We start from the raw sequence: 25,474 nt of genomic DNA on the forward strand, positions 1-25,474 counted from the left end.
AACAGCAACAAAGAAGGAAAAACTTAACGACGACCAGATAATCAGGTTAACAATGTGTATGTGTGTATCTATCTTGAAATTCGATGTACTTGGTTCGTTCAAGATTTCCCTCGAGTGGAGCATGAATATTGCAGCTTATTCATGAATTACACGTGTATGTCTATATAGGTATATATATATATATATATATATATATATATATATATATATATATATATATAATATGTTTACACATACATAGACATTTCAGTGTAGATATTTCTCATTACGTTGTAAGAAAATGCGTCAGGCCTTGACATCCATTGGTGTGTATAAGATATGCGTGTGTACGCCTCCAATATGCTTGTGCCATTGTAATAGTCACAGTGCAAAACGTACTTTCCAGTTTGTCAAGATATATATGTATATTTTTGGGTTATGAAACAAGTGTATGGCACCCCATGTGTTATTCTGTCAAGCGAATCTCACCGCATATACACCTAGCTAGTTTTACGAACGATACGATAATACTTAAAAACAAGAAAAACAAATATAAGTTCCTTTTTGTGTGCTTCGGGCGTTGTTATACTGAGTTATAAATGATAATAAACAAATGATTTGTTAATCTGAAATCGAAATAGAAAAAAAAAAACAAACAAAACACGCCCACATAAGCAGACTATGGCACCTTCCTTCATTTTGTTGTTGTTGTTCAGTCTGATTTCGACAAGAAGTAGCTATTAATCACAGTGTAATATGCCGTACCAAAGTGCACGCTGTAAGATTCAAATTACGTAAAACCATTGTAGTGCAATGCACATTTTCATTTGTGTGTGTGTCAAAAATTTTTTGAAATTGCAGTGTCTGTGACATACAAAAAATATGTGACTATAGGATGCATAGATTTTGCTGGTTTTCTGCTATAGAACAGCCTCCCCATCATCTATAAAAACAAATAAGTAAAATTGGCTAGGAAGCAAAATTAACTGCATGAATGTAACGCTGCTTATTGTATAATAATCGGACTGAGTTTGTGCAGAAGTCATGAAAGTGGTGTTTTCTGTATAAAAGAAATTTATGCCGTACATACGTTACAATGGTCTATGATAAGCTGATTTTCGCATTCTGTTAGAATTGACCCAATCACTTTCTGCAAGTTGACAAATAGGGGTTAATCAGAAATTGTGTGCTTACGACAAATTCCAGCACAACGAAAAGTGTGATTTTTAATCATGGCGATCTCTGTGCGCTCCTTTGCCGAATCAGCCGACGGGAGGCGAAGCGCCTCAGGGAGAGTTGTCACGCTCCCAGATTGTCTTACACCGTACAAATTGTCGACAATGACACCTCACCATCTCTAGTGCCATCCATATCGCCCCGAAGCAAAAAGTCTGGAGTAGATAAACGATTGTAACCTCCCCTTTACCCTAATCTGATGACGTTGAGGGAAAGACTTATGTAGGGTTTCTGCAAGATTTAAACGTATATTAAATACCTACTGAATTATGAATAAAATGATTGCACTGGTACGTGGCGCTTTGGTGTGTGCCTACGCAGATGAGTTGATCATGATGTAAGGGTTGTTTGGAGCAATTAGGTTTCGGACACTAGCGAGGAAAACCTTATCCATCACGACCCTGTCCAGATCACCGTAAATGTCTTCAATAAACCATGCCATGGGTACCGAAGTGTATTATGTTGTTGATAGTAGGGCCTATAAAGTCTCGACATCCTAAATAAGCCTGTTGGTAGTTCCACTTTGTGCATGAGCAGAAAAGGGTCATTCGTACCAACAGACATGTTGGTTTTTAAATTGGATAAGCATCTGTGATGTAGTGATTATTCTTTCATCCTTGTAAATGCTGCTTACCAGCACATCCACCTGACAGCATATAAGTGGTATTTGGCAATATCAATAGAAAGAGATTGTTGATACATTCAATGCAAAATAATGAAATGGATGCTTTTCCAAATGTTGATTGAAGGATCATTCTAGTCATCTGGTCTACGCAAGATAATTCTTGTTTGAACAGGATTGATGAATCCTATAAATTGTTACCTAAAACTTATGCATTATGTCGCTCTGAAAAGGAGTGAAGTGTTCCTAACCAACTGAGAAAAAAAAGAAAGGTCATTCGTACCAATGTGCCCATGAGCTAAAACTCCGAACTGGCTTATTGTTCGGTTGGTTGTGGAGACAGAATAGGTTATATAGTGTGTTTGTGTTTGTATCACAGCTTCTAAGATGAATCAATCTCACAGCATCTCCAAATTTCAGTAGTTTTTTTGGTCAGAGATTCTCCATGTAAGTTAATGAGAATAATGAAATTATGCTCACAAATATTAATTTACACGCACACACACATACGCACACACAAACACACAGGTACAGAACTCACAGGTGCTTCTCTATTTCACATATTAAACATTGTAGCAAAGTAGACAAGGGTGCCATTTATTTTCCGCCAAAATATTTATTACTCCTTTTTTTATTAAAAGCAACGAGACAATAATATAGAAACGAAACGATGAAAGAAACACGAGAGAGAAAACATATCATGGATAGATTGCATACAAAGAATGTTTGAGAGAGGTTTGTGCTGTGTAGGAATAGCACACACCTTGTTCACTTATAGAAGTCTGTTAATTTCGTTTTAGTTCTTACCTAACTAACCCAAATCTACGCTTGCCGTAGCATGTTCATAATTTTCATGCAAATCTTCTCATTGTACAGCAACACTATTGTCCGGGTTTGTATCCTCTACAACATCAATATCCCCCTAACCTGAGCAGAGATCGTGCTATAGAGAAACCCTTAAACAAAAAAAACAAAAATAGAAAATTAACAGAAGGAATACCAACAATTTCCAGAGTTGTACAATCGTATTTAACATGATACATTTTGGAAACTTAGCGTGACAAATTTACACACAAAAGACCCAAACTCAAGTACGTCGCGTCAATCACAAATAATGCAAGGACTCAGTTATGTGTACCTTCTTGTAAAGTATATTATGAACAGAATTATACAAATTTCATACAGCATTGTTGGCAGATTACAATACATTGATTTCACACTCCCCATTAGGAAGACATTATTCAATGTATACACTGTAGATGAAGCTAGCCTACGTTACGATGTATATTTGAAGTTATTATGCCATATCGTATGAATTGCATAAAAGTGTTTAAAAAACTGAAGCGTTGCAGGTACTTGATCGCGTTTCATTTCGTCACGTCAATTTTGTACATAAGCATAAAGGTATACTTATTTTTTGGTTTGTAACTTGTCCTCAGATGTAGATGGAAATAAAAGAAGCATTGTAGAGCATTTTAAGACCTGTCTGACTGCCTTTGATTTGTCTATGTGCCCTTATTGTATGGTTGATTTGCAGACCGTATGTAATGCAAACCAGAAATTGGTGAGAGTGCTACACATAAGACCAACATAGTCATGCATTTTTTTGCATAAAAATAAATACGGTCCAAGCCGCTCTTTCTTTCAAAGGACCAAGTTATTGTGTTCCATGAATTCATGTAAGGTTTTTTGTTTGTTTGTCTGTCTATTTTTATCCTCTGTTCCCTGACAACTATTTATGTTATATTTTTCTTTTAAATTATTGCTCACAGCTACATCATCAACCGTTAGTGTGCAAGAATAAATGCTACGTCCAGAAAGCTGCTGGGAGCAAGATTTTGCACAAGCTCTGACACGGACACGGATAAACGTTTTACATAAAATCAGTTTACATTTTACATAATAAGAATGCATTAGTAAGTTTTATAGCGTCTTGGCGTTAAGAGTAAATGAATCCATGTGGTGGTACAGGCCTACAGGGGAACGTTCCCTGCCTATATATACCTGACGGAATTTCCCGCAGCGGTTTGCTCGAGTAGAAACCAAAGCTCACTAAATTTCAGATAATAAAGTGTTTGGACCTGCCTTTGAACACTGGCGGCAGAGTATAATCTTCTTATTCGCTCTTGGAAGCATGCATCATTACAATTTGTCTTTTTTAATGCAATTTTTGGCCACAAATACCCAAGACAAGATCGACTCTGTATGCATATATCACAAGTAATCCACGCAAAATAATTACATTGTATTGAGTAACATCTTGGACTATTGAAAAAAAAAAAGAACTGTTTTGTCTCAAAATGGCATGACACCGTGTCCGATGTTTCAGAAGTCAACAAAATATACATACTACTACACGTCTATATATTGATATTTAAAACACTCATTCAACTTCATCCACAAGATACAATTATGAAATTTAGGTTTCAACGGGCGGAAATGTTTAACACATTAATAGCTCCTTTAGCTTTGTTTAATTTCACAAGTCATAATCAATATCGATTTGGTGCAACCAGACGTCAGATATGCAGTATCTTACAGAAACTGATCAACACCATCTTCAATCATTTCTTACATTTATCTACAGGTATCCAAATATTCCACAGCTAAAGTCAGCAGGTTATTAGCGAGATTTAGATTACGTTATTTTTTTTTCGACACACCATTTTGTATAAAAATAGAAGACTTCTTTCTTGAACGGGTGTTTCTTGTGCTCCCCACGTACTTCTCACCCAAACACGCTAAAACTCGCTAGCAATTTACACGTGAGCTCTCGCTTTTGAAATATGCTGTAAACGTGTATTCAAGTAAACAACATTACTATTTCCGACACACTTTACATTGTATACAGGTAGAACCTTCTCAACATGTAAGACTTAAAACATACCACACATTCATTTCTCGATAACTAAACTATGAAATTGCATAATGGACATAATAAGACTCATAAAGAGACAGAAAGTTATATAGTTTTGAACAGTTCAATGTTACAGTGGACAGAGCAGGGCAGGAGTTAAAGAGCATCATTTTAGTTTAAATATCGTCTCTGCATAATGAATTTAAAGACCTGAAGACAATTTTAATATCATTTATTTGGCATATATTCTTTATTTCAATTCATTTTCTCATGCTCTAATACTTCTTCATGTTTTTAGAAAAGGTAATCAGATTAGGTTTATACTGGTGCGAAAACTTATCGCTACTCTGACATTTAATCAATAAATCTCAGAGAAAAGACGATTTCATTGAAATTCTTTTTCAAAAAAAGAAAGAAAACAGAGTTGCTCATACAGTGTCATAAATCAAACTTTTTTATCCTCGATTTGCTGAAAAGCTATGAGGAAGAAATTCTGCAATTTGCAGTAGTTCTGTACTTTTATTCACATACCTTCACTTTCACGAAAGGATGTGTGATGCGTTTAATGTGATTTCTTCATTTCCGTTGTATGTGACTGATGCCACACAAATGAAGAAGTGCATCTGAAAAGGTGAATGTGGGTTGCCCCATTTTGTGCAATGAGAAGTGATGAAATCCATGTTACTACACATGCACGTATGTTTGCACAGTGCGTGTGTCTGTGTGTGTGTGCATGTGTGTTGTTGTTATTGTTGTTTAAAGGTGCGTCATTCAAGGTTGAATATAACACCTATGTGTGTGTGTTTGAGTATGTTTGTGTGTATTTGAGCATGTGCTTGTATGCTTGAGTGTGCTTACAGGTGGGTGACATTCTCCCAAATCCCCCATCCCAATTCCCATCATTAAAATGCACCAATATGAAACATCCTGCCCTAGTATTTGAGATATCAGAACACAGCACAATATTATCCCATCAAACACATGTCATCCTTGAAAATGAAGCTGTTTTGCAACGCTGCTACGATAGCAATTAAACACACGGTAATGTTAAAAAAGCAAATAGATCAATTAACATACACATTCCTTCACTCGTCTTTGGTAAGGAAAAGTCGCACAGGAATTCTTACTGATAATTTATGAGACACAACATATCATTTTGTCCTCTCCACACAATATTTTAGGCTAAAGGGAAAAGACCTAACCATGCCACTGACATTTCTGGTCTGAATACAATAGAGTATAACTTTATATTTGGACAAAAGATGGGGAAAATATCAGCTCAACGTCTATCTCACAAGCAACATCTTCAAAATTTTTATCTACAGAAAGAAAAAATAATTTTCTCTCAGGCAATAGCACCTATCAGCAAAACAGAGCATCCACCAACAAGCATGCAAAAGCAAGCAGAAACCTGCTTTGAGAAAAGTCTCAAAGCATTTTTTGAATAAATAAGCTAAAAACGTCCATGTAAACATGCTAGCATCTACTAAAACACAAGTTTAGTACTGATAAAATCCATCATCGAATTGAATTGACTCTCCCTCTCACCAGAGTACTTTGGTCATGGGTTTATAAATTATTAGGCTTTATGGAGTCTGAAAACAATACAAAAACTTTTTGTTGCTTGTTTTTTATTACCAAAAGGTGGCAAGAAAAATATAAAGAGGGTAATCTTTTCTTTAAAAAAAAACTGGATTTTTAATAGATTGGAATTTCAGTACATGAAAATGAGTCTGGAACTTTTTTATATTGTGTTGAAAGCAAAAGAATGATTTATCACTGTTCATAATCACTGTTCATCTGACTTTTGTTTTTTCAAAACATATCAAAAAGAGTGGGCTCTAAAATGGAGGTTAATCTTTCCCAAAAGGATGTAGAATTCCAGCCATTCTGTTATTAGTTTACAATTAAAAAGAAAAGATATGTTGTTTGAAAGTTTGCATGGTGATGTAAATGATGTAGAAAAGCTTGCGGTAACACCATTTTAAAACAACAACAAAAAATGCTATTGAAAATACTAACAGTCTTTTTATGATTAAAACAAACATTAAGTGCAATTCATGGCAGTATTAAATCTTGGTTATGATTACTTGAATTCATTAAGGGACAATTTTGCTTTTAATTATGAAAAAAACAAAGCCTTTTCCTAATTAATGGATGTACAGTGTATATCAAGGAGGTAGTAATGTAGCCTGGGGGTTTAATATAGCTCGTAATTGGTACACTTTCACAAAATGTGGTACATAAAGTTATGTTTCTCCTTCCATGGGCAAATCAAAATATTTCATCTTCCCTGGTTGCTGGTTAGTCACACCAGCAAGCATGGTAGCTTGAGGGAAAGAGAAACTGGGACATTGTCAACTGATACACCTCTTAGAGAATTTCTGGCACGACAACACTTACGCAAAATAGGTGACAGAGACCCAAGATATTGGCCATAGAAAGCACCCTGCTATACATAAGTTACAAACAGGTTTAACATTCCCACAACATACATGCAGGTGACACAAATAACCATACATATACAGATATACCAGTACATACACTTTCTGTCTCCTACACATATCAATTGATACATTATACTTAAATAACAAAGAAACACAAAAACAAACTAAGCTTTCTTTTCAAGAGAGGCACATTTTTCTGTTCAAACACAAAGTATTCAATTACAGCATTTATACACACAATGCAATAAAACAGCTGTTTGGTCTGTCATTTTTACATCAGAAAGGATAAAAAGAGTTGAAAATCAACAATTCAAAGTACAACTTATAAAAGGAATTTTTCCTTGTATATATCTATATTTACTAGTCTATCAATGGAAACAAGTGAAACCTCAGATTTTCCAAAGCAAATGAATTCTCACGAAGCTAGTCATCAATGAAAGCATACATTACATTTCTATATCCAAGCCCTTAGTTGCTATCAAAAAATCTACAGAGCATATTGATGCATCATTCATATTCGGATAATGATATAATGACGATTGAGACAAATGAGAAAAAAAAAAGCAGTTGCACCTAGTCAGTCAGCATTAATATTTCACATAGATTTTCCATATGACATATTATGTATACATGTACACATAGTCCATATTTCCACCTTCTCCTTCTTTGTATGTTCAGGATTTTATACAACTTGTACACCGGTCGTCAGCATCTCTACACTGCCCGTTCATCAATGGAACGATCCATCCATTCTACACTAGCGTATGTACTGGCACTTAGATTAGGATGAGTCCACATCGCACAGAGGGGGGAGGGGGAGACAAAACTCAGTTTTGTAGTTCATTCTGTGTGATGGCATTAAGGTCTTTCATAAGTCCCTCCAAGTGCATCATTTCAGCATTCAGGTCCTCTGCACTGAAGGTCCTCACTGTGGACTGGGGAGGGGGGGGGGGGTGAAAATAAGGGGAAAGTATTTCAAAGTGTTAATACACAGACAGAAAAATGTTACACTTATAAAGTTGTTTTTCCATGTGAGATGATTTCCTCTACACTTGATAATATTTGATATTTGTATCTGCCCAGCTCAAAACACACTAAAAGGAGGCCAAAATGAATTTCCATAGCTTCTTCTAAATGTGACCCTGCATCACAAAACCAACAAAAAGTTGCCAGACATGGATCTTTAGTAAAGGGCAAATTCTGAAAGAGCAGACTCTAAGCTTTAAAATGATGTATAACTCCATTCAAATGGACTCCCCTAACCTATCTAAATACTGAAAAGAAAGACACATGCTGGAAAAGTGTGAACTGATAAAAGAGGCTCTGAAGTACAAGGTCTATTCAAGCGCTTAATCTTTACCAAGCCGTGCTAACTGTGGGATGAAAGGAACAAAACACAGAATGTAAACCACAGGAGCAACAACAATTCAGATTACACTGAAATTGAGCATGTTCTATCATCACATTCTGTCCATGATTAATGCCAACTTTCAGAGTAGTAGCGTTATCCTTTCAAAAGTTATTAGACTGGAAAATGAAGAGTTTGCAAAGGATTTTGAGAACTGAAAAGGGGCCTCTACGACATACCTGATCATTCTACTCTCCCCCAATAAAGGGTTGTCGAAAAACTGCTGAAAACACACTTTCCATTTCATGTTATGATCCCAAACTAAAGATTAATGTAGAAGAAGGATAGCTCTTTCAGAAAATATGAATAACTCGAAATTGACTTGGTTGGCCCATTTCACCTTTTTTGAGTCCTCACGTAAAATCAAGGGATGCGACTTTTTGTTGGTTTTGTGATGCATGGTCACAAATAGTTTAAAAGAGTAAGCTCTATCCAAAAGTTTTCAAATGATATATACCTTGTTCAAATTGGACCATCCTAACCTATTCAAAAGGTGATTTAAATAAGAGAGAGTTGGGAAAGGGAGGTGGGATCTCTTCCCACCTCCCTGGTTGGGAGGTGCAGTTTCATAAAAAAGGGAGAAAGAGGATTTAAAGATTAGGGTCACTCAGGCATGCTGTGCAGAAGTATCTATGAAAATTAAATTTCCCAGTGAAAACAATGCCTGTCTGAAAAAATATGGTCCAGAAGAACTTTTCATAATATCTAGATTTCCATTTTGTTTTAAGTAACAAAATTTTGAGGTACAGAAATGATTACTCTCCTAGGTAAGACAACCCTCCAAGAATTTGAGTCCGTGAATGAAAAATGACATATTTCGGCCCATTAAAGAGAATCCTACTCTGCAGCTTTTTTGTGGATTTTGAGCGGGGCTCTCACATTAATTGCACCACAATATTATTCCACAAGCTTGACATCGGAACTTCCTACAACCAGAATATTGTGTCTATATACCACTGCTTAATTCAAAACTTTTTTTAGGTTCCATCAAGCACGGTTTAGAACTGACCAATTTTTTAATGCTTAAGCTCCAGCAAACCTGACTACATCTATTCTTCAAAGCCAATGATCTAAAAATTGCCCTTTTTTCATTTGGCTTCCTTTCTTTCCATTTCTGTAATTGGCATTTGGAAACACAGTGGGACAAATAAGGCATCATTAGGAAGACACAATTATGGAATAAAGAAAATGCCAAAACCTAGGCAAATTTTGAAAAAAAAAAAGTCAATTTAATAATATTTTAGACTCTAGTTCCCATCTTAAAGCTTATTTTAGATAGAAGACACACATTTAGCAAATTGTCTGACAGACGTCCGGGTGAGGAAAACAGCTCTTTAATAAATGTCTGAATACAATACAGCAGTGCCTCAACGTCACCCCTGAAAAAAAAAACCCTCTATGATGTCATGCCGGGATACCTACCCCTGGACTGTTGCCGTCTCCGACCCCACGATACGTGACATCCGGTGCCTTGGGCGTGATGACCGGCATGGGCTGGGACCGGCCCCTCCCTGGAGGGCCTGGCTGTCCCCGCTTGAGCGGGCTGTATGTTGGTGCTGTTATCCTCACTGCAACAAAAAAACAAAAACTCAGATAAGAATCAGGACTCACAAGTGGCTTAAAATGTTGCTAATTCTCAAAGTTCTTACAGTGTTATTTACACTAATTTGAAAAGTACACACAAAATGTGAAATAGTGACATGGACCACAGCATGACATGTCATTGACAAGTGTATTTAAACAAGCCATAAATTATGATAACAAAGCTTGGAAGAGGATTCCAACACAATTTGGATTACACTGTGACATACATTGACTGAACTAGAATGATAACAAACACAAAAATCCTAAGTACTCAAACTATTGGGCATGGAAAATCCTGATAGGAACTCACAATGATATCCTTTAAATTATGGAGTCAAATTTTGTGTTGTACTTTCAAATTTGTTATTCGAACTTTATTTCTAAATTGGTATCATTGATGCAGGCAAAACTATTTAATTCAGTATGAGAGCTTTGAGTGATAAACAAGTCAGATAATGTGCATTAAAACAAACACTCTATGCTATCCTTATCAATTACACTATGTCTGTCACATTACTATATCTGTGTCACAGTGAAGTAAAGTATGTCTTATCATTACTAAATGCAGATTAAGCTTTATGAAAGTACACATGCACACAGTACGAACGTCTCATTTTAATAACCCATTCAGGATGAGCAGATTTCCCTATAAAACACACTTTGCATAGACGCCTGCCCAAATATGCCCTCGATTATTCTTCAACAAGTTAACCCATTGAGGACAATTTGATTTTGCTACAAGATGCATTTCCCATAGACACCTGCCCGAGTATACCTGGGACTCGTCCTCAACAGGTTAATCTACCCCTACGGAGTTTCTATGGTATAGAGATTCTACCTTTGGCCTGGGGGTGTTGGTAGTGCGCAGGAGGAGCAGGGACAGAGAAGCTGGACAGGGGGTTGGTGCGAGGCGCTGTACCCCCGCTGTGCTGGCTGGCCGACTCGTCCTGTGAGCTGGCGTTGGTGTCGCTATGGTAACCTGCTGAGGGTGAGAGATCAGGGTGAGTGAGTGAATAATGCACATTTATCCAATAAGAAGTAAATAGTGAAAAATAGTAAGTATTAAAAATAATGTCAAAATTTAATGTTAAGTTAAAGATGGAATCTTTCATTGGATATTGGATGCAAACAAACAAATAAATAAATAAGATTGTGTGAGTGAAGTTGCAGTTTAGCTGTTTGTGAAACAGACATAAGACACTACTTAATGATGGTGAAGGTTTGCAGTGCAAGTTTCAAAATGGAAGTGATTTGCCATTTTAACATTTTCATACATGATTACAAAAATATGAAGCCAAGATCAATGGCGTACACGTTATACATCTTCATACAAATTATCTTCAACTAGTTACTTATGCAGCCACATACATGTATTATTCAAAGCGAGCTCCAACTTTGAAAAGCATTTTCATCAAAAAAAAAAAATGCAAGCCTGGACATATTGCTGTTTAAAGATATACAAGCGGTTAGATGCAAACTGGTCAAGAACAAGTCAAAGTGACTATGTCCATTGAATCCACTTAAGAGGCTTACTGTTACTTTCTTTTAAGCAAGTGCAACACAAAACCATGCAAAAAAAAATATGCACACATAATACCTAGTCATCTTATCAAGGTTTGTTTTGTTTTGTTTTGTTTTGTTTTGAGTACATGTGGCCCATTATCACTATGTCCTGATCAAGTCTGTGTAGTTAAAGTGAGGAAACTACGATATAGGGCGAATTCACTGAATGGAAATAAATCTGATATTGGTTCAAGGAAAAGCAAGTTTGATATCATAATGACATCCTTTCCATATTTAAAAGTGTTGCTATGTTTTGAAATTGGAAACTCTGGAATTTTTATGATGCATATTTGCACAGATGTTAATGCATATTCATCCATTTTGAATGAACACGTTTGAATACCTAATCTGTCAATTTTTCTAACAGCTGTGTATCCGTTTTCTCACTGTTTCTTGGAAAAATTAGCTGACACTGGAAAGCTCAGAGTCATGAGAAATTAAAGCTAATGTTTCTCAACTTAATCAGGCTATTGTGCTGAGGGATCACATTTACCAGACAGCAGTTCTTCTCACAAGCACTTACTGGGAATTCTTTGAACACTCTAAAATTTAGCAAACAAAATGTGTGAAACTACTCAGTGTAAAATGCTACCTTCACACTTCAATATTTCTGTATCTTTAATGACAATTTATTTTTTTTCATAACAAATTCAATCGAGCAGTGCCCCAAATGTGCTTCAGTAAAATGATGAAATATACATACATGGCCACATAGCAGCCACAGCTAATACTGATAAATGGACAGAAAAAGATAGCAGATCAAACCCTTCAAAAACAAATTCTAATTGAAATCTTTTCAGAGAAATATTGCAGCTAAATGTGCCCACTGAAGATTTCTCTGTACACTTCTCCCCCCCCCCCCCCAAAAAAAAAAAAAAAGTTTGGTGATTTGAAAATTCACCCCTTTTCCTATTCACCTCGCTTCCATGATATGCACAAACAGAACTCTAACAAGGTCTCTTCTAAACAATTATTTTGAACTAATTACAGTGCTACATCAAATAGATAGCTGACAAAAGTAACTTTTGCTTTTGCAAATATCCCAATTCAGGCACTATATAATGCATGCAAGAAAACATCAATGCATTGTCAGGCATGCACAGTGATTTCTTTCTTTGCGATTCCAAACTTCCATTAACAGATGTGGCTACAAAAGACTGGGAATCTCCTTAAGGAACATTTTGGTGACCTGTGACCCTTCACCCTGTAACCTTAACAAACTCACTGAAAAAAAATGTGCAAAGAAAAGTGAATTCACTGCAAACTAGGAATTTTGATACTGATTTAAAACTTGAATGCAACATCTAAACTATCTTTTGAGATTGTGAAAAATTCCATAACTCAACCTTTTCTCAAGAGAAATTTCTCTGCCTGTGAGTGGTGGAACCCTATCCCTAACTCTAAATATTTGGCATGTTTTTGGCATTAGCAAATCATTCATGTCCTTCATCATTACATTACCACAAAGGTCAAATAATGTGAACCTTTATTTCAATGTCATACAACACAAGGACTTGTATTTCTAGGTTTGCCTTTAAGGTGATAATTCTATAGCCTTCAAATAGTCATTGCTGTCAACAGTCATATTATAGTCATCATTTGTTTTCTTGGATTGCCCATAACACATTACTAATCATCCCTTGTCTTATAGCAGTTTTCATACATAAATGATATCACTATAAAAGAGAAATCTATGTTGAGAAGTTGTGAGAAGTTTTTTTTTCTACCTGCATGTCAGAACATATATAATTGAAAATACTTAAAAATTACACATATTTAGTAAAAAGAAATCTCCTATCTGGAAACGAATGAAGAAATGGTTTAGCTACAGCACACACTGCTCTCTAGCAATTCTACAAGTGATAATAAAAACACATAAAAAATAAATGAAAGCACATCACACATCAGACTTTTACAGCACATTTCTACCCAAGCAGTGTTAGTAAATTTATTGTGAGCATGAGCACTTCTTGCCAAGAGCTAGAAGCATAAGATATGAAGGTTAATCAATGCCAAAAGATAGCAAAAGCACACAACAGAGCAAAATTAGTTATGCTGGTAAAAGACAAAAAATGTTAGTGTTATTGGAACATGGTGCAGAGGCAGCACATTGTATGCAAAAAAAAAATAATAATAAATTAATTATTAGCATATTCACTGTGTTCTTTTTCTTACACCAAAAACATGTTTCCAAATGGGACAACACATAATCAGCAGTCAAATTAACTCTTCATGTGCCATGGTGTAAACCCTGTGTGTGCCACATTATTCTGAAATAGCAAGATAGTCACACTTTGGGAGTATGTTCTGTTTTTTAAATCTATGTAACTTTTATAGATTTCTATGAGGCCTTTACCATTGACATTATAATGAACAAAGTTGCAGAGGAAATGTCAAGCTTTGCTTTAATGTAAATTGTACGACAAATCTATTATTGTTTTTCTTTGAAATTACCAATGGCTACATTATTGTATAAGAGGCATGACTTTTGCACACAAACAGTGACAGAAACTTAGAACGTATTGGCAATTCCAGTAAGAAACACCCCTTGATATTTAATCACCGCATAAAATACAAGCTACATGTGAAAAGAATGGAATCTCGAGAAACACTTTCATTGTACTGCGGCATTTGGCGATTTATCGATTGTGTATGGTGGGTTTGTGCGTTTGAGCAGAATATGCGAAGTTGGCATGCCGTCGACTGAGTTAGGCGTGCGAATGTGGCACATAAAGAGTTAAAATGCTAGTGTGTACACGGATGGCACAAAATGTCTGACTGCAATAACATGCATTGCTATGGAGGCAACACACTCTAATGGTCATTTGCAAGAAAAAAGTCTCTTTTTTTTGACAGCATGTGCAAAATTTGTGCAAAAAAAAACAGCGCAGGCATTAGTGAGAACACCGCACGGTACCTGAGCTATATTGGACATAGGGTGGCCGATCTGACATGGCAGAGCGTGTCGAAGCGTTAGACATGTAGTCATAGTTCTGGCTACTCAGCGTGTTAACCAAATTATCTGATCTCCCACGATACACGGTTACAGAGGCAGGTGAGAGGGTGAAAAAAATAGAACAGGAAAAAATATATATATATAATATATCAACATGCAGAATGATAATAATGTGATGGTTGCATCGGGAATAATTTAAGTGCTGGAATATATATGCATAAAGAAGGGGTTTCTGATTTTCAATTCCATTTTTCTTCTAGTCATCAGTTTTGGGTAATGTGTAATTGATATTTAGTCATTATACCATTAAAGATGATAAATCATGCACAGCACTGAGGCAAATGTCTTAGTTAAAATGGCCATAAATATGTTAGGACATTACTTTTGTACATTTCACAGTAACTTATGCAAGATTTTAGAATTCAAAATCTTTTCACTTGGAATATTTTTCTCATTCAAAGAATACAATACAAACATAAATATCATGTACATGTACAAATATATCTTCTTCATTCAGCTTAACTGCATCTCACAACAAAAGATATGTCACATACAAACAAAGGTGTACCATGTCAGTGATTATTTGAAATTGAACACATCATTTCACATGATTATTTCAAAATGTGGAAAGTACAACTGTATATGATTTACAAAGACAAATTTTATGGATTAGCAAGGAGTTTCAAGAAATTTCAGATTATCGGTGAGTATACATAAAAAATCAAAGAGAACATTTATCACTTTCAGATAGAAATGGGAGAAGGAAAGAAATTGAATAGAACGGATGTTAATTAACCTATTAAAGTGATCCTGCAATGAAGAGAATGAAAACCAATGATTAGTTACAACAGAGAAAAGTTAAATTGGATTAAGACTCAGAAAAACTTGAAAATGGAAGGCAAAGAAAACAAGGATGGAACAAATGAAAATTGCATGGTAAAAAACAACAACTAGATATACATAACCTCAAAGCATATTACATCGCTATTCGAGAGCTCAGTTGTTAGATACCCCCTTCTTCAGCCTGGTTTGATAATAATGGGAGAAGAAAGACAGGAGTGAGAAACATAGAAGACGGGTAACTCTGTTTCACAGAAGGGCGGGGATGAGGAAAATGGGCAGCCCACCAGGCGAGATCGCAAAAGCTTTAGGATGCACAGCCACCTCAGTTGTTTTCCAAAAGGTAAGGAAAAAACCCAGAAAGATTTTATGCCCTGGCTTAGAGATGATAAAGCCACCAACCACTGTCTTAAAACACACATACAAGAATTAAGCCAGCAAACAGCATCGGTCAGAGTTGCTTGATGGTTAAATAGCGTTTTCGCTATACTTTCCCTTATTTGGGATTTGGTATTAAGGCGAAACTAGCGTATTTCTGCAGTGGGTATGTATTGATGACATGTGATTGACAATAAGACTCCATGAACAAAACACACATGAGTGGAGGAGAAAAGAGAGTTGGTAGCATCAGTGAATAGTGTGCCCTAGCATTTTCACACTCACACAATATCACACAGCACTTCAATCAAAAGAAATTGGGCGAAAGCCATAGACACCACACATATCACCAAATAGCATCTTTATACTGATGGGACATAGGCATATATAATTTCATTTTATTTGCACTTTTGTATCTTACAAAGGGAGGTCGTTGTGAGTCTTCTGGTGAGTAGGCTGAGCGTGAATTCCCCTAATGATTGTATTATCCCCCTCTGTCTTATCACCACATATGATATTATGTGTATTGCAAAAAGATTATTAATATATGTGCCCATATCATGATGTTTCTACTATGAGGTGTATATTCAGTGCTTTCGGTGTGTATCTGATACCTCTTCTATTCATAAAACCCTGGTGGGCGGTGCCATGGGCCAGTGATGAAGCGCTCATGTAGTTACGCTGTTTGAGGGCCCTATTGACTCTGGCCATCACCCGCGCCTGTCGTCTGTCGTACTCCGAGAGGCCCATTACCGACACCACGTCGTCGTCGTCGGCGACGGAACGGCTGTCGTCGTCGAAGTAGTAGTAACGATCCTCCTGCCCGAGAATGTTTGCGGAGTGAGCGCGGCGAATGAGCCCCGGGTGGGGCTCGGGGAGGGAGAGCGGGTGGAGGTATGGAGATTGGAGGTTGTCAAAAGATCCAGTAAATGCTGGAGGGGGGATTGGGGTTCAAAGCGGAAGACACAGATGATAACGAAACCAGGGATGAAGAAGTGGATATTGGGTATTGGAGGACAAGTGTTATCATGCATGGGTGAGTAAGTTTCAAACACACTATGCATCATTTTTTCTTCCTGTTGAATAAGGTGATTGGATGGTTAAAAGCATCAGTAGGATATATGATATATATCAGCATGAATTTGTGTGAAGTTTGGATTTCCTGATCACGAAAACAGCGATGACTGAAAGACATGTAGATGCATCCAGAAGTACTAAAAGTATGGTACCACTCATACACTAAACAAATTTGCACTTTTTCTTCTACTTATTTAGACAGAAGATAGAAAATGATTAAGAGCATAACATTGTTCAAAGAGATTATTGCAGAATGCTTGGTGTAAATCTGGTTAGCAATAAATAAATGTGTGTATTATTTACACAGAAATTTCTGCTCTTGTATATTTCACCTAAAGCATTCTATGTCACTACCTCAATGCAGGTCGTTTTCATACAACAGTCTACTAAAGATCTATTATGAATATGTTAGAGCAGATTCATTAGATAAATGAGAAGGAAGCATGATGCCTATTTACTCAAGCACAGATTTACTTACACATAGCTTTTCTTCAGACACACAAAATTATATTCTATGCTTGTCATGTTTCCATTGGGGGAAAACTTAGTGACTAACTTATTGGTCAGTGTGCAAGAGAAAGTTGTCTACCAGCTGCTCACCGAGAGAGGAGGTAAGGGCAATTATTAACTCGTAGCTGAAGAGTTTTGAAGGGAAATTAGTCGCACAGTTTTGTCCCTTTTGCATAAATATCAAGTTAGGTATATTTGTGCTTATTTTTTTTTCACACTGATGCACTAGGATTTCACATCTGTGCAGTGAACAGAAGATTATTTCATCACTAAAGAGTCTAGGATCCTCTCCGACTCTTGCCCTACCTTGTTGACTGTGGGCATGGCCCAAAGCACTGGCCACCTCACGGTCATCGTCCGAGAATCCCTCCCCCTTCTCCACCGTGGAGTTATTGTTATTGGTGGAGTATTGGCTGGCTGACACAGAGTGGGCGGAGTGAGCAGAGTGGTGCTCTGCCTCCCCCATACCACCACCGGACAGGCCTGCCACGCCCGCATTGTAGGACACACCGATCCCACCCTCCCCGCCCGACAGGGCCGGGCTTGCGGGCGAGGCTAGGGGCACAGAGAGGGTCGGCTCCAGCTTGGAGCCAGAGTTGCCGTGGCTCTGGTAGCTATAGGAGGAGCTGGACTGGTAGGAGGAGGAGCCACCACCCTGCTGGAGGGAGCCATTGGGGACTGGGATGGAGATGTCGCCATGGTGATGGTCAGAGAGGGATGCATGCGGGGCTGGTAGAGGGAAATCAGAGATGGGGGGGAAAAAAGAGGGCTATGGGTAAACTACTCTACGTATATATGAGGGACACAAACATGCAAAGCTACAATGCATTCCAAACATAGAGGGAACATATTGACTAACATGCACTCTACAGTCTCTTTCCAAACATCAGGTATGTGGCAAATCAAGAAATCTGACTCTATTTATGATGGAAAAGGAGATAAAAGAAAGCCGGTAAGATTGAGAAGTATCCCCATTAGAACTGGTTATAGCACCAATAGACTTCAGCCTTCCAATGGTCATGATTAAGTACCAGAGAAATAACCCAATGAACGAGAATTGTGTTTCCTTTCTTCAAATCTAATGGGGAATCATGCTTCCATAGCAACAGAAGAACATGCATAATGCATTCCACTACTAAATGGTATATATCTTTCACTACATCCACTTGAATAGTTTTTAGATTATTCTATTACCAATCAACATATACTTCTCCTCATTGTGCACTTGTGGAACTTATTTGTATCTGTTATTATTATATTCTTGTTAGGTAAGCAGTACCTCCAGAGCTGGGTGGCAAATCACTCCCGGGGACCTGACTACTACTTCCTGTGTATACAGCATTGGCAAAGCTGGTCTCTCGATCGATGCCTAAGCCTTCAGACCTGTTGGGAATGAAGGCACTCCTGCCCTCCCCTAGATACCACTTGTTCCTCGCACCAGGCCCCGCCCCACTCATGGTGGAGGAGCTCCGCGCCCGGAAGCCCAGATCGGCACCCCGGTGGAGCTCATCGATGTTGGAGGTGCTCCTGAAGTGGTAGTTTGAGCTGCTCCTGTAGCCATTATCGGCGCTCAGGCCGTGGGTGTTCAAGGTCGGCAGTGTCATGGCGCTGGAGGACAGGCCCCCCTCTCGGGAGAAAGTGGAGCCTGCCGCCGGGATGATGGGAGGGGGGCTGGATCCCAGTGTGAGGGGGCTGTCCGACGTTGGAGAGGTGGCGCTAGGGGAGACGGCGCTCTGCCCCAGTAGGGGGCTGGCTGGGGAGTGGTCCGGGAAGTACATGTGCTGGGTCTCCTCGTAGCTGCTATTCTCAACATGACCGAGACCGTTGTGGCTGCTGCCGTAGGATGGGTAGCCATAATCGCGACCAATGTCCACTCCGCTGTCCACTGTGTTGTAGTTGTACTCTCGATGGTCATCCATGGTATTGTAGTTGTATCCTCGGTCATAGGAACCCTGAGTGAAACCTGTTGACATGCTGCTGTCCTCAGCACTGGAGCTGAACTTGGTGTTGAAGTTTGCGCGGTCATTGAGAGTGCTCACAGTTGGCGCTGTAATGGCTAAAGAAGGAACAAAACACATTGTCATTTTCATATTTTCTAAAAAGCAGCTGTTTAAGATGATCATTACATATAATAGAGCCAATACACTCTTCTGATATCACATCAACAAACAAGACAATGTTTCTTACATGTATAAAAGTGTAAAATATAGCAATATAGAGATTGAGAATAAAGATACAGTGGAATTGTATTACCTTGGTTCAGTGAGATTGGGCTGCATATGAGTTCTATAATATAGCAGCAAGATTTTCTTTTTCAAATGACACTATCACGTTTGTTCTTGTTTTACAAAGTTCTGCCTCAAGTAATTTGGCAATAATTTGACAAATCTCACTACTTCCCTCACCTTTCAAAGGCGGGTCAGAGGAAGTCGACACCTCGATTGCAAGTGGCCCCCTGTCCAAACCGTCACGCAAGATGGCCTGAAGGTTGCGGTCGTTGGTCGCGTCCGAGGTCGAGTACGACTTCGAGAAGGTCTGATGGCTCGACACGGTCTTCACATTGCTGCCGTCGGCCTGAGGCACCATCTTCTCAACGGAGTGGGTGGTGGTTGTCTCCTCAAATGTGATGGTCAGCGGGTTGGGATTCGCCGAGCGAGCGGTCAGCGTGCCGTCGGGGAATGTCACAATCTGGCCGTTGTGGAAGCTAAGCATCGACTGCTGCGAGTCGGAGTCCTGCCGCGTACGGGTTCCCTGACTCTCAGACTGCATGCTGCCCAGCGTTGAGTAGCCCTCGTGACCCTGGTACTCGTTTTTCACCTCATCAATGCGCACATTGGTGGTGTTGATGTTCACCGTGGGCTTTTCGTGCTTGTTGACCTTGGCATAGTTAACTGAGTTGAGTGAATGGCGTTGCAGGAATGTTGCAGGAAGGTGGTGTGGGGGTGGATGGATAGATGAATGGACGTACAATGGGGGAAGAGGGGAGAACGAACGAAAAACACAAGAAACATGCAAACTTAACGATCATGCAAACTTATACGTACACATGCAACAAAACACTATCATGCCACAATAGTAACATAATGTAAAGGTGGCTTGCACAACATTTATGAAATTACAAAATCGAGAAGATATTCTCTGAAGTAATAGACAGCATGTTTTCACAGGCAACATCCAATGTATATTAGTACGGCATCTCTTGTCAATGGTGATTTTATTCAGTAAAAACTATGATACGTTATTTATCAGGCTTGTACTATGTCAAATTGTGATACACATGCAACATGATGCTTCTATTGTCGGAGACCCATGACATTATCCTAAATACTTACCGCTAAACATTTTCTACATGCCACGAAAGAATGGCAAACTGCAAATTCATACTCTAACATATTTGACCAACAGAATTTCTGTAAGTATGGGCAATTTGTTGATATGTTGTTTGGACTGGAAACAACTGGAATAAAAACATCTGAAATGAGTGAATACAGCCTAAAATAAAGAGAGAATTACCTCCATGTTCACTAGACCTCTGCACGGATTCGTGGGCCCGACTCCGGACAGGAATATACCGCGCTGATACTATCGGACACAATGGGAAACAGGGCAAGACAACACGAGACAAAACCAAACATGAATATGCAATGCAAATGGACAAACACAAAGCAAACAATGCATGCAAACTAAAATAAAAAAGACAACAAAATACATGAGATACTGTGTACAGTCATGCAAGAGTCCCATCACAGAGTCACAATAAACAAAATAAAATTGACAACAGTACAAATCGGGTTGGGTAACGGGTAATACAAAAATATACCATGCACACTGTCACTTGCTTGAGAGTATGAGAAAAATTGTGCAGAAAACCATGTAGCATGGCTATCAAAATATCATCCCTCTTTTATACTGGTGTTTCTCTTTCTCTAATAATGGTTGTAGTCTTTGGGATAATACTTTGTGTTTAACAACATGAAAAGCGAGATTAAAGAAAGTCAAGTTTATCATTGTCTCACAATGCATGTGGTAAATGAGGATTACAGCCAGCTTTGCTGTAAGATGAGCAGGAGTATTTTAATCCAAGTAAAGTAATGCAAGATATTATTCTAATTCATAAGAAGGGAAATACTGTCTATATGTTCATGTATGTGTGTGTGTGTGTGTATATATATATATATATATATATATATATATATATATATATATATATATATATAATATTTATATGACATACAAAGACTATGACTGACATGTCTACAGCATCAAGAGCTCTTGTTGAGGCCAAGCGAATAATTGGTCTGAAGTAATGCATCGAAGCTGTTCATCCACTGAGCATTCTACCCAGATCAAGCTGCTGAAATAAAGAGGAGGGTTTTCTTTTCAGTTGTACAAGAAGAAAAGAAATACTTAAACTGCCTCATAAATGTCTGATGAGTTGCACACTGTCTTGCATGATGTATGTTATCAATTGATTGATTGATTGTGAGTGTGTTTGTGTGTGTGTTTATGTACTCAAATATGTTTGATTAAAAAATACAGCACTTGACATAACTACATACCAACACAAATTCACAGTTTGTTTATACAGGGATTATATATTTTTTCTTAATCTAAAATAGTGATATACCACATTTTCTACATTCAAACAGCTCTATCTTAAAGCAAGAAAACTACACTGAGACAATCAATTATGTTTGGCACAGTCTAATGTGTATCAGTTTTTTTTTTAAATCATCATTCTGTACCTCGATAGTTTGTTACACCACACCACAAAACATTACACCTATACTGTTTATTACCTTGGTCAGCAACACAAAAAGACAGACAGTTTAGTTTATAATGGATTGTTTGTGTTAACAAATGGATGTGTTCTTTTCATAAATTTTGTGTTAAGGGTATGACATATTGAACATATATTTTACAAGTTTGGTAAAGATATATGGCACATATATATTTACTTTAACTGATCATTAATAGACTGTTAGTACATCAAGAGTTTAAGTGGCTTAATAATAACTTACAATATATTCTATTTGTGTCTGTCTGCTGGACATCACTTAAAGATTGTACATGTGGGACACTCATTGTTGTGTAACATATATATATATATATATATATATATATATTATATATATATTCTTTTTTTCACTTGCATCAAGTTTGTAGTATTTTTTGTGTGTTCATTCTGCATGAAGTCTTTGTTTTCATATGAAGAGTTTGTTCGCAAAAACTGATAAGTCCATATTTGCCAAATGGAGATATTTGCGATTAAAGGTCAAGAAAAATAAAGAGAATAATAAGAAAATTTTTTATTCTTTTGACCATAACTTCAAAAATGTATCTTTATATGTAGTGACCAACATATCATTTAAAAGGTATTATTTTGTACTTTATGACAGAGACCGTACTTCAAAATCTTCAAAAATGGACTTATCAGTTTTTGCGAACAAACTCTTCATATATTAAAACTTTTGTGTGTAAAACTGATCGAGCCTCTGAATGTGCACCATCTGTACCCTTGAGAGCTGGAAGAAAAGCTGAGCACAGAATTAAGAAGGGAAACAGATCTTGATATGAGCTGAAAAGACCTAGTAGTTCATACTAGCTGGATAACATTTCTGGCTTTGATCCAATCCCATGTATTACTGTAGGTTTATTCAATTGTGAATCCTAACCATTATGGGATCCCTATGGGACAAAGTCATTTTGACTGAGTATGTACCACTTGTCGATGGGAATGGAAGGATTAAATGACCCTGTTGTTAAATCCAACATTTCTCCCATTTTCCCTGTCAAAGGATGTTGGTCCTCATCTTGGCAATGTTGTTCACAATGTGACAATTTCACAAATAAATATGCATCCATTTTTGATAAGCAAAACGATATCTTGTGAAAGCCAAGTTTAGAGTCTTTATAGATATGTCTCCAACATGGAAACAACATCTTAACTTTTTTTGGTGGTTTTGCAATGAATATTAGGAAAAACATATATGATATGTTCATAAATAAGTGTGTGCCAGTTAAAAGTTTGTGTGTTAATACGATCAGAGTAAGTCTGTTTGTTACGGGGGAAGGTTCCATGTAATAACTATTCATTCAAACTCATGGTCAATGATCAACTCTGAACAATCCCAACATCATGCCTCATAACATGAGTAAAATAATCAAGGATGGTTGTGATAACTCACATCGTTATATTATCACATCACTATGGAAAACACATGGATAGTGAGTGTTACTACTTATTAGAGGTCAGATGAGCTTAGAATGCCATTCTGCGTCGGCATACCTGCGACTCGTTTAGGTGATTCGGAGGAGGGACTGATGGCGGAAGCTCCCAGGGCTATCGGTGACATGTCTCCCGTGAAACTAAGTCGCAAACAATCTTTTCAGGGGGCACAAGAAAAGGGGGGGGGGGGGAGTGGGGGGAGGTCCAGTAGTAAAATTCAGAAGACACAGTTTGAGGACTGTGGTTTATATATTCATATGTATTTTATATCCTGGGGAACTTCGTATAAATCACTTTCCCCTCACTATCTGAACAGGGCCCCGCTTTTATTGATTAATGTAGTTAATTTCTATGGTAAGTCTAAGGCATTCTGTGCGGTAAGGAAATTTATAATCGATAATATCTTTTGATAAAACAGGGCCCAGATCTGGTTTCTAAGAATATAAAAAGTCAGACCAGTATGATATCTACATGTCTGAATCTTATGCTCTATAATTGCTCGTGGATGTTCTTACAAAGCAAACTGATCAACTGACTTGATACTTTGCATATGATTTAAAAAAAATGTTGGAAACAATATTGCAATCTTACCAACTATCAAAATATATCAGTTTCTCTTGATGGATTGCAACATAGGGGCAAAAATTGAATATATTGACTAATCATGTGATGAAGACTAAAGATACACATGATATTCAGTATGTATAGTGTATGCAGTATTGCAAGATTTGTGGTAGTACATTGAAAGTGGAATATGAGATACCTTAAATACTGTTACACTCTCAATAAATCAAGGACTATACAATTTGACTGATTTTTCTTTAAATCCCAAGGGAAGAATGATATAACACTTGTTTGGCAATTAATGAGGAAAAAACAGGAATCACCTATGAATCAAATAATTGACAGGGGGGTGGGGTGGGTGTCACGACGGTTGGTACCTGGTTTCCTTTTCTTTCGTCTGACCTCAGCATAGAGACTGAACTGAGAAGAGTGCTTGGGTGAGATGGGGGGTGAGATGGGGGGTGAGATCCCCACACCCTTGAATGATGCTTTTCCATAGCAAGAGGAAGGAGTGCATGGTGTGGGGGGCAGATATTGGAGAGGGGGTAAAAAAAAGATCACTTGAATAACAGTCTATTAAAGCGCTTCCTTCACACACCTCAATTTTAGTCCTGAACAAAATGGAGCTTTATCTTCCGAAAGAAAAAAAATCATATCTATATGTTTTTGTTGGAGATGGAAAATAAATGAATGAAAGAATAAAATGGGCTATATATGCATGTTAGACATAAAAGACAAGGTTATCACAAGCCTAAAAAGTGGTAACTTTCATTCATGTAACTCAATTTGTTCAGAGTTCTAAAACATCAAATAAGATTGCTGTTTGCTACAATGGATTAGGAATATATTGAAAATTATGGCTTTGGTAATTTCATACAGTGGAATAAAGCTGTTGATTGTTTCTAAGTCACATTATGCCTATGTCAAGCATCACTACTATTCTGAGAATGCAATACAAAAAAAGTGGCAAGGTGTTACAACTAAAAAGAGAAGATGTCTGTCTTTACCCTGTTCAATACATCTTAGACCTGGTATACTGATGTGTCTTGTGCTATTAGTGATGTAAGAATGAGTGTTAGCATGTGAATATTAGAAATAACTAATTTTTGTTGTTTTGGTCTGCGATTATATGGCACTGCACTTTAGAATCACTTGTGCATGGATAGTTGTTTGTTATCTATATGGTTTGAAGTATATGATGAATGTTTATGGGAATTTTTTTTT

The 25,474-nt window shown here is 37.5% G+C and overlaps 1 protein-coding gene across 1 annotated transcript in view; it reads right to left on the reverse strand.

The window, feature by feature from the left end:
• Positions 1-7,186: 7,186 nt before the first annotated feature.
• Positions 7,187-25,474, reverse strand: part of LOC139739093 (neogenin-like) — a 170,484-nt gene continuing 152,196 nt past the window's right edge. The window contains exons 21-28 of the mRNA XM_071649713.1: positions 20,971-21,039; positions 19,863-20,348; positions 18,737-19,513; positions 16,485-16,802; positions 14,614-14,718; positions 10,972-11,112; positions 9,972-10,117; positions 7,187-8,076 (exon numbers count right to left, since the gene is read on the reverse strand). Of these exons, the coding sequence (XP_071505814.1) occupies positions 7,969-8,076; positions 9,972-10,117; positions 10,972-11,112; positions 14,614-14,718; positions 16,485-16,802; positions 18,737-19,513; positions 19,863-20,348; positions 20,971-21,039 (2,150 nt within the window). The 3' untranslated portion in view covers positions 7,187-7,968. The remainder of the gene's footprint in view (positions 8,077-9,971; positions 10,118-10,971; positions 11,113-14,613; positions 14,719-16,484; positions 16,803-18,736; positions 19,514-19,862; positions 20,349-20,970; positions 21,040-25,474) is intronic.

This window comes from Diadema antillarum, unplaced genomic scaffold, assembly GCF_040938485.1.
Source record: "Diadema antillarum isolate AM-2024a unplaced genomic scaffold, OU_Dant_1.0 seq00000782_RagTag, whole genome shotgun sequence".
In the NCBI taxonomy this organism is placed as follows: Eukaryota; Metazoa; Echinodermata; class Echinoidea; order Diadematoida; family Diadematidae; genus Diadema; species Diadema antillarum.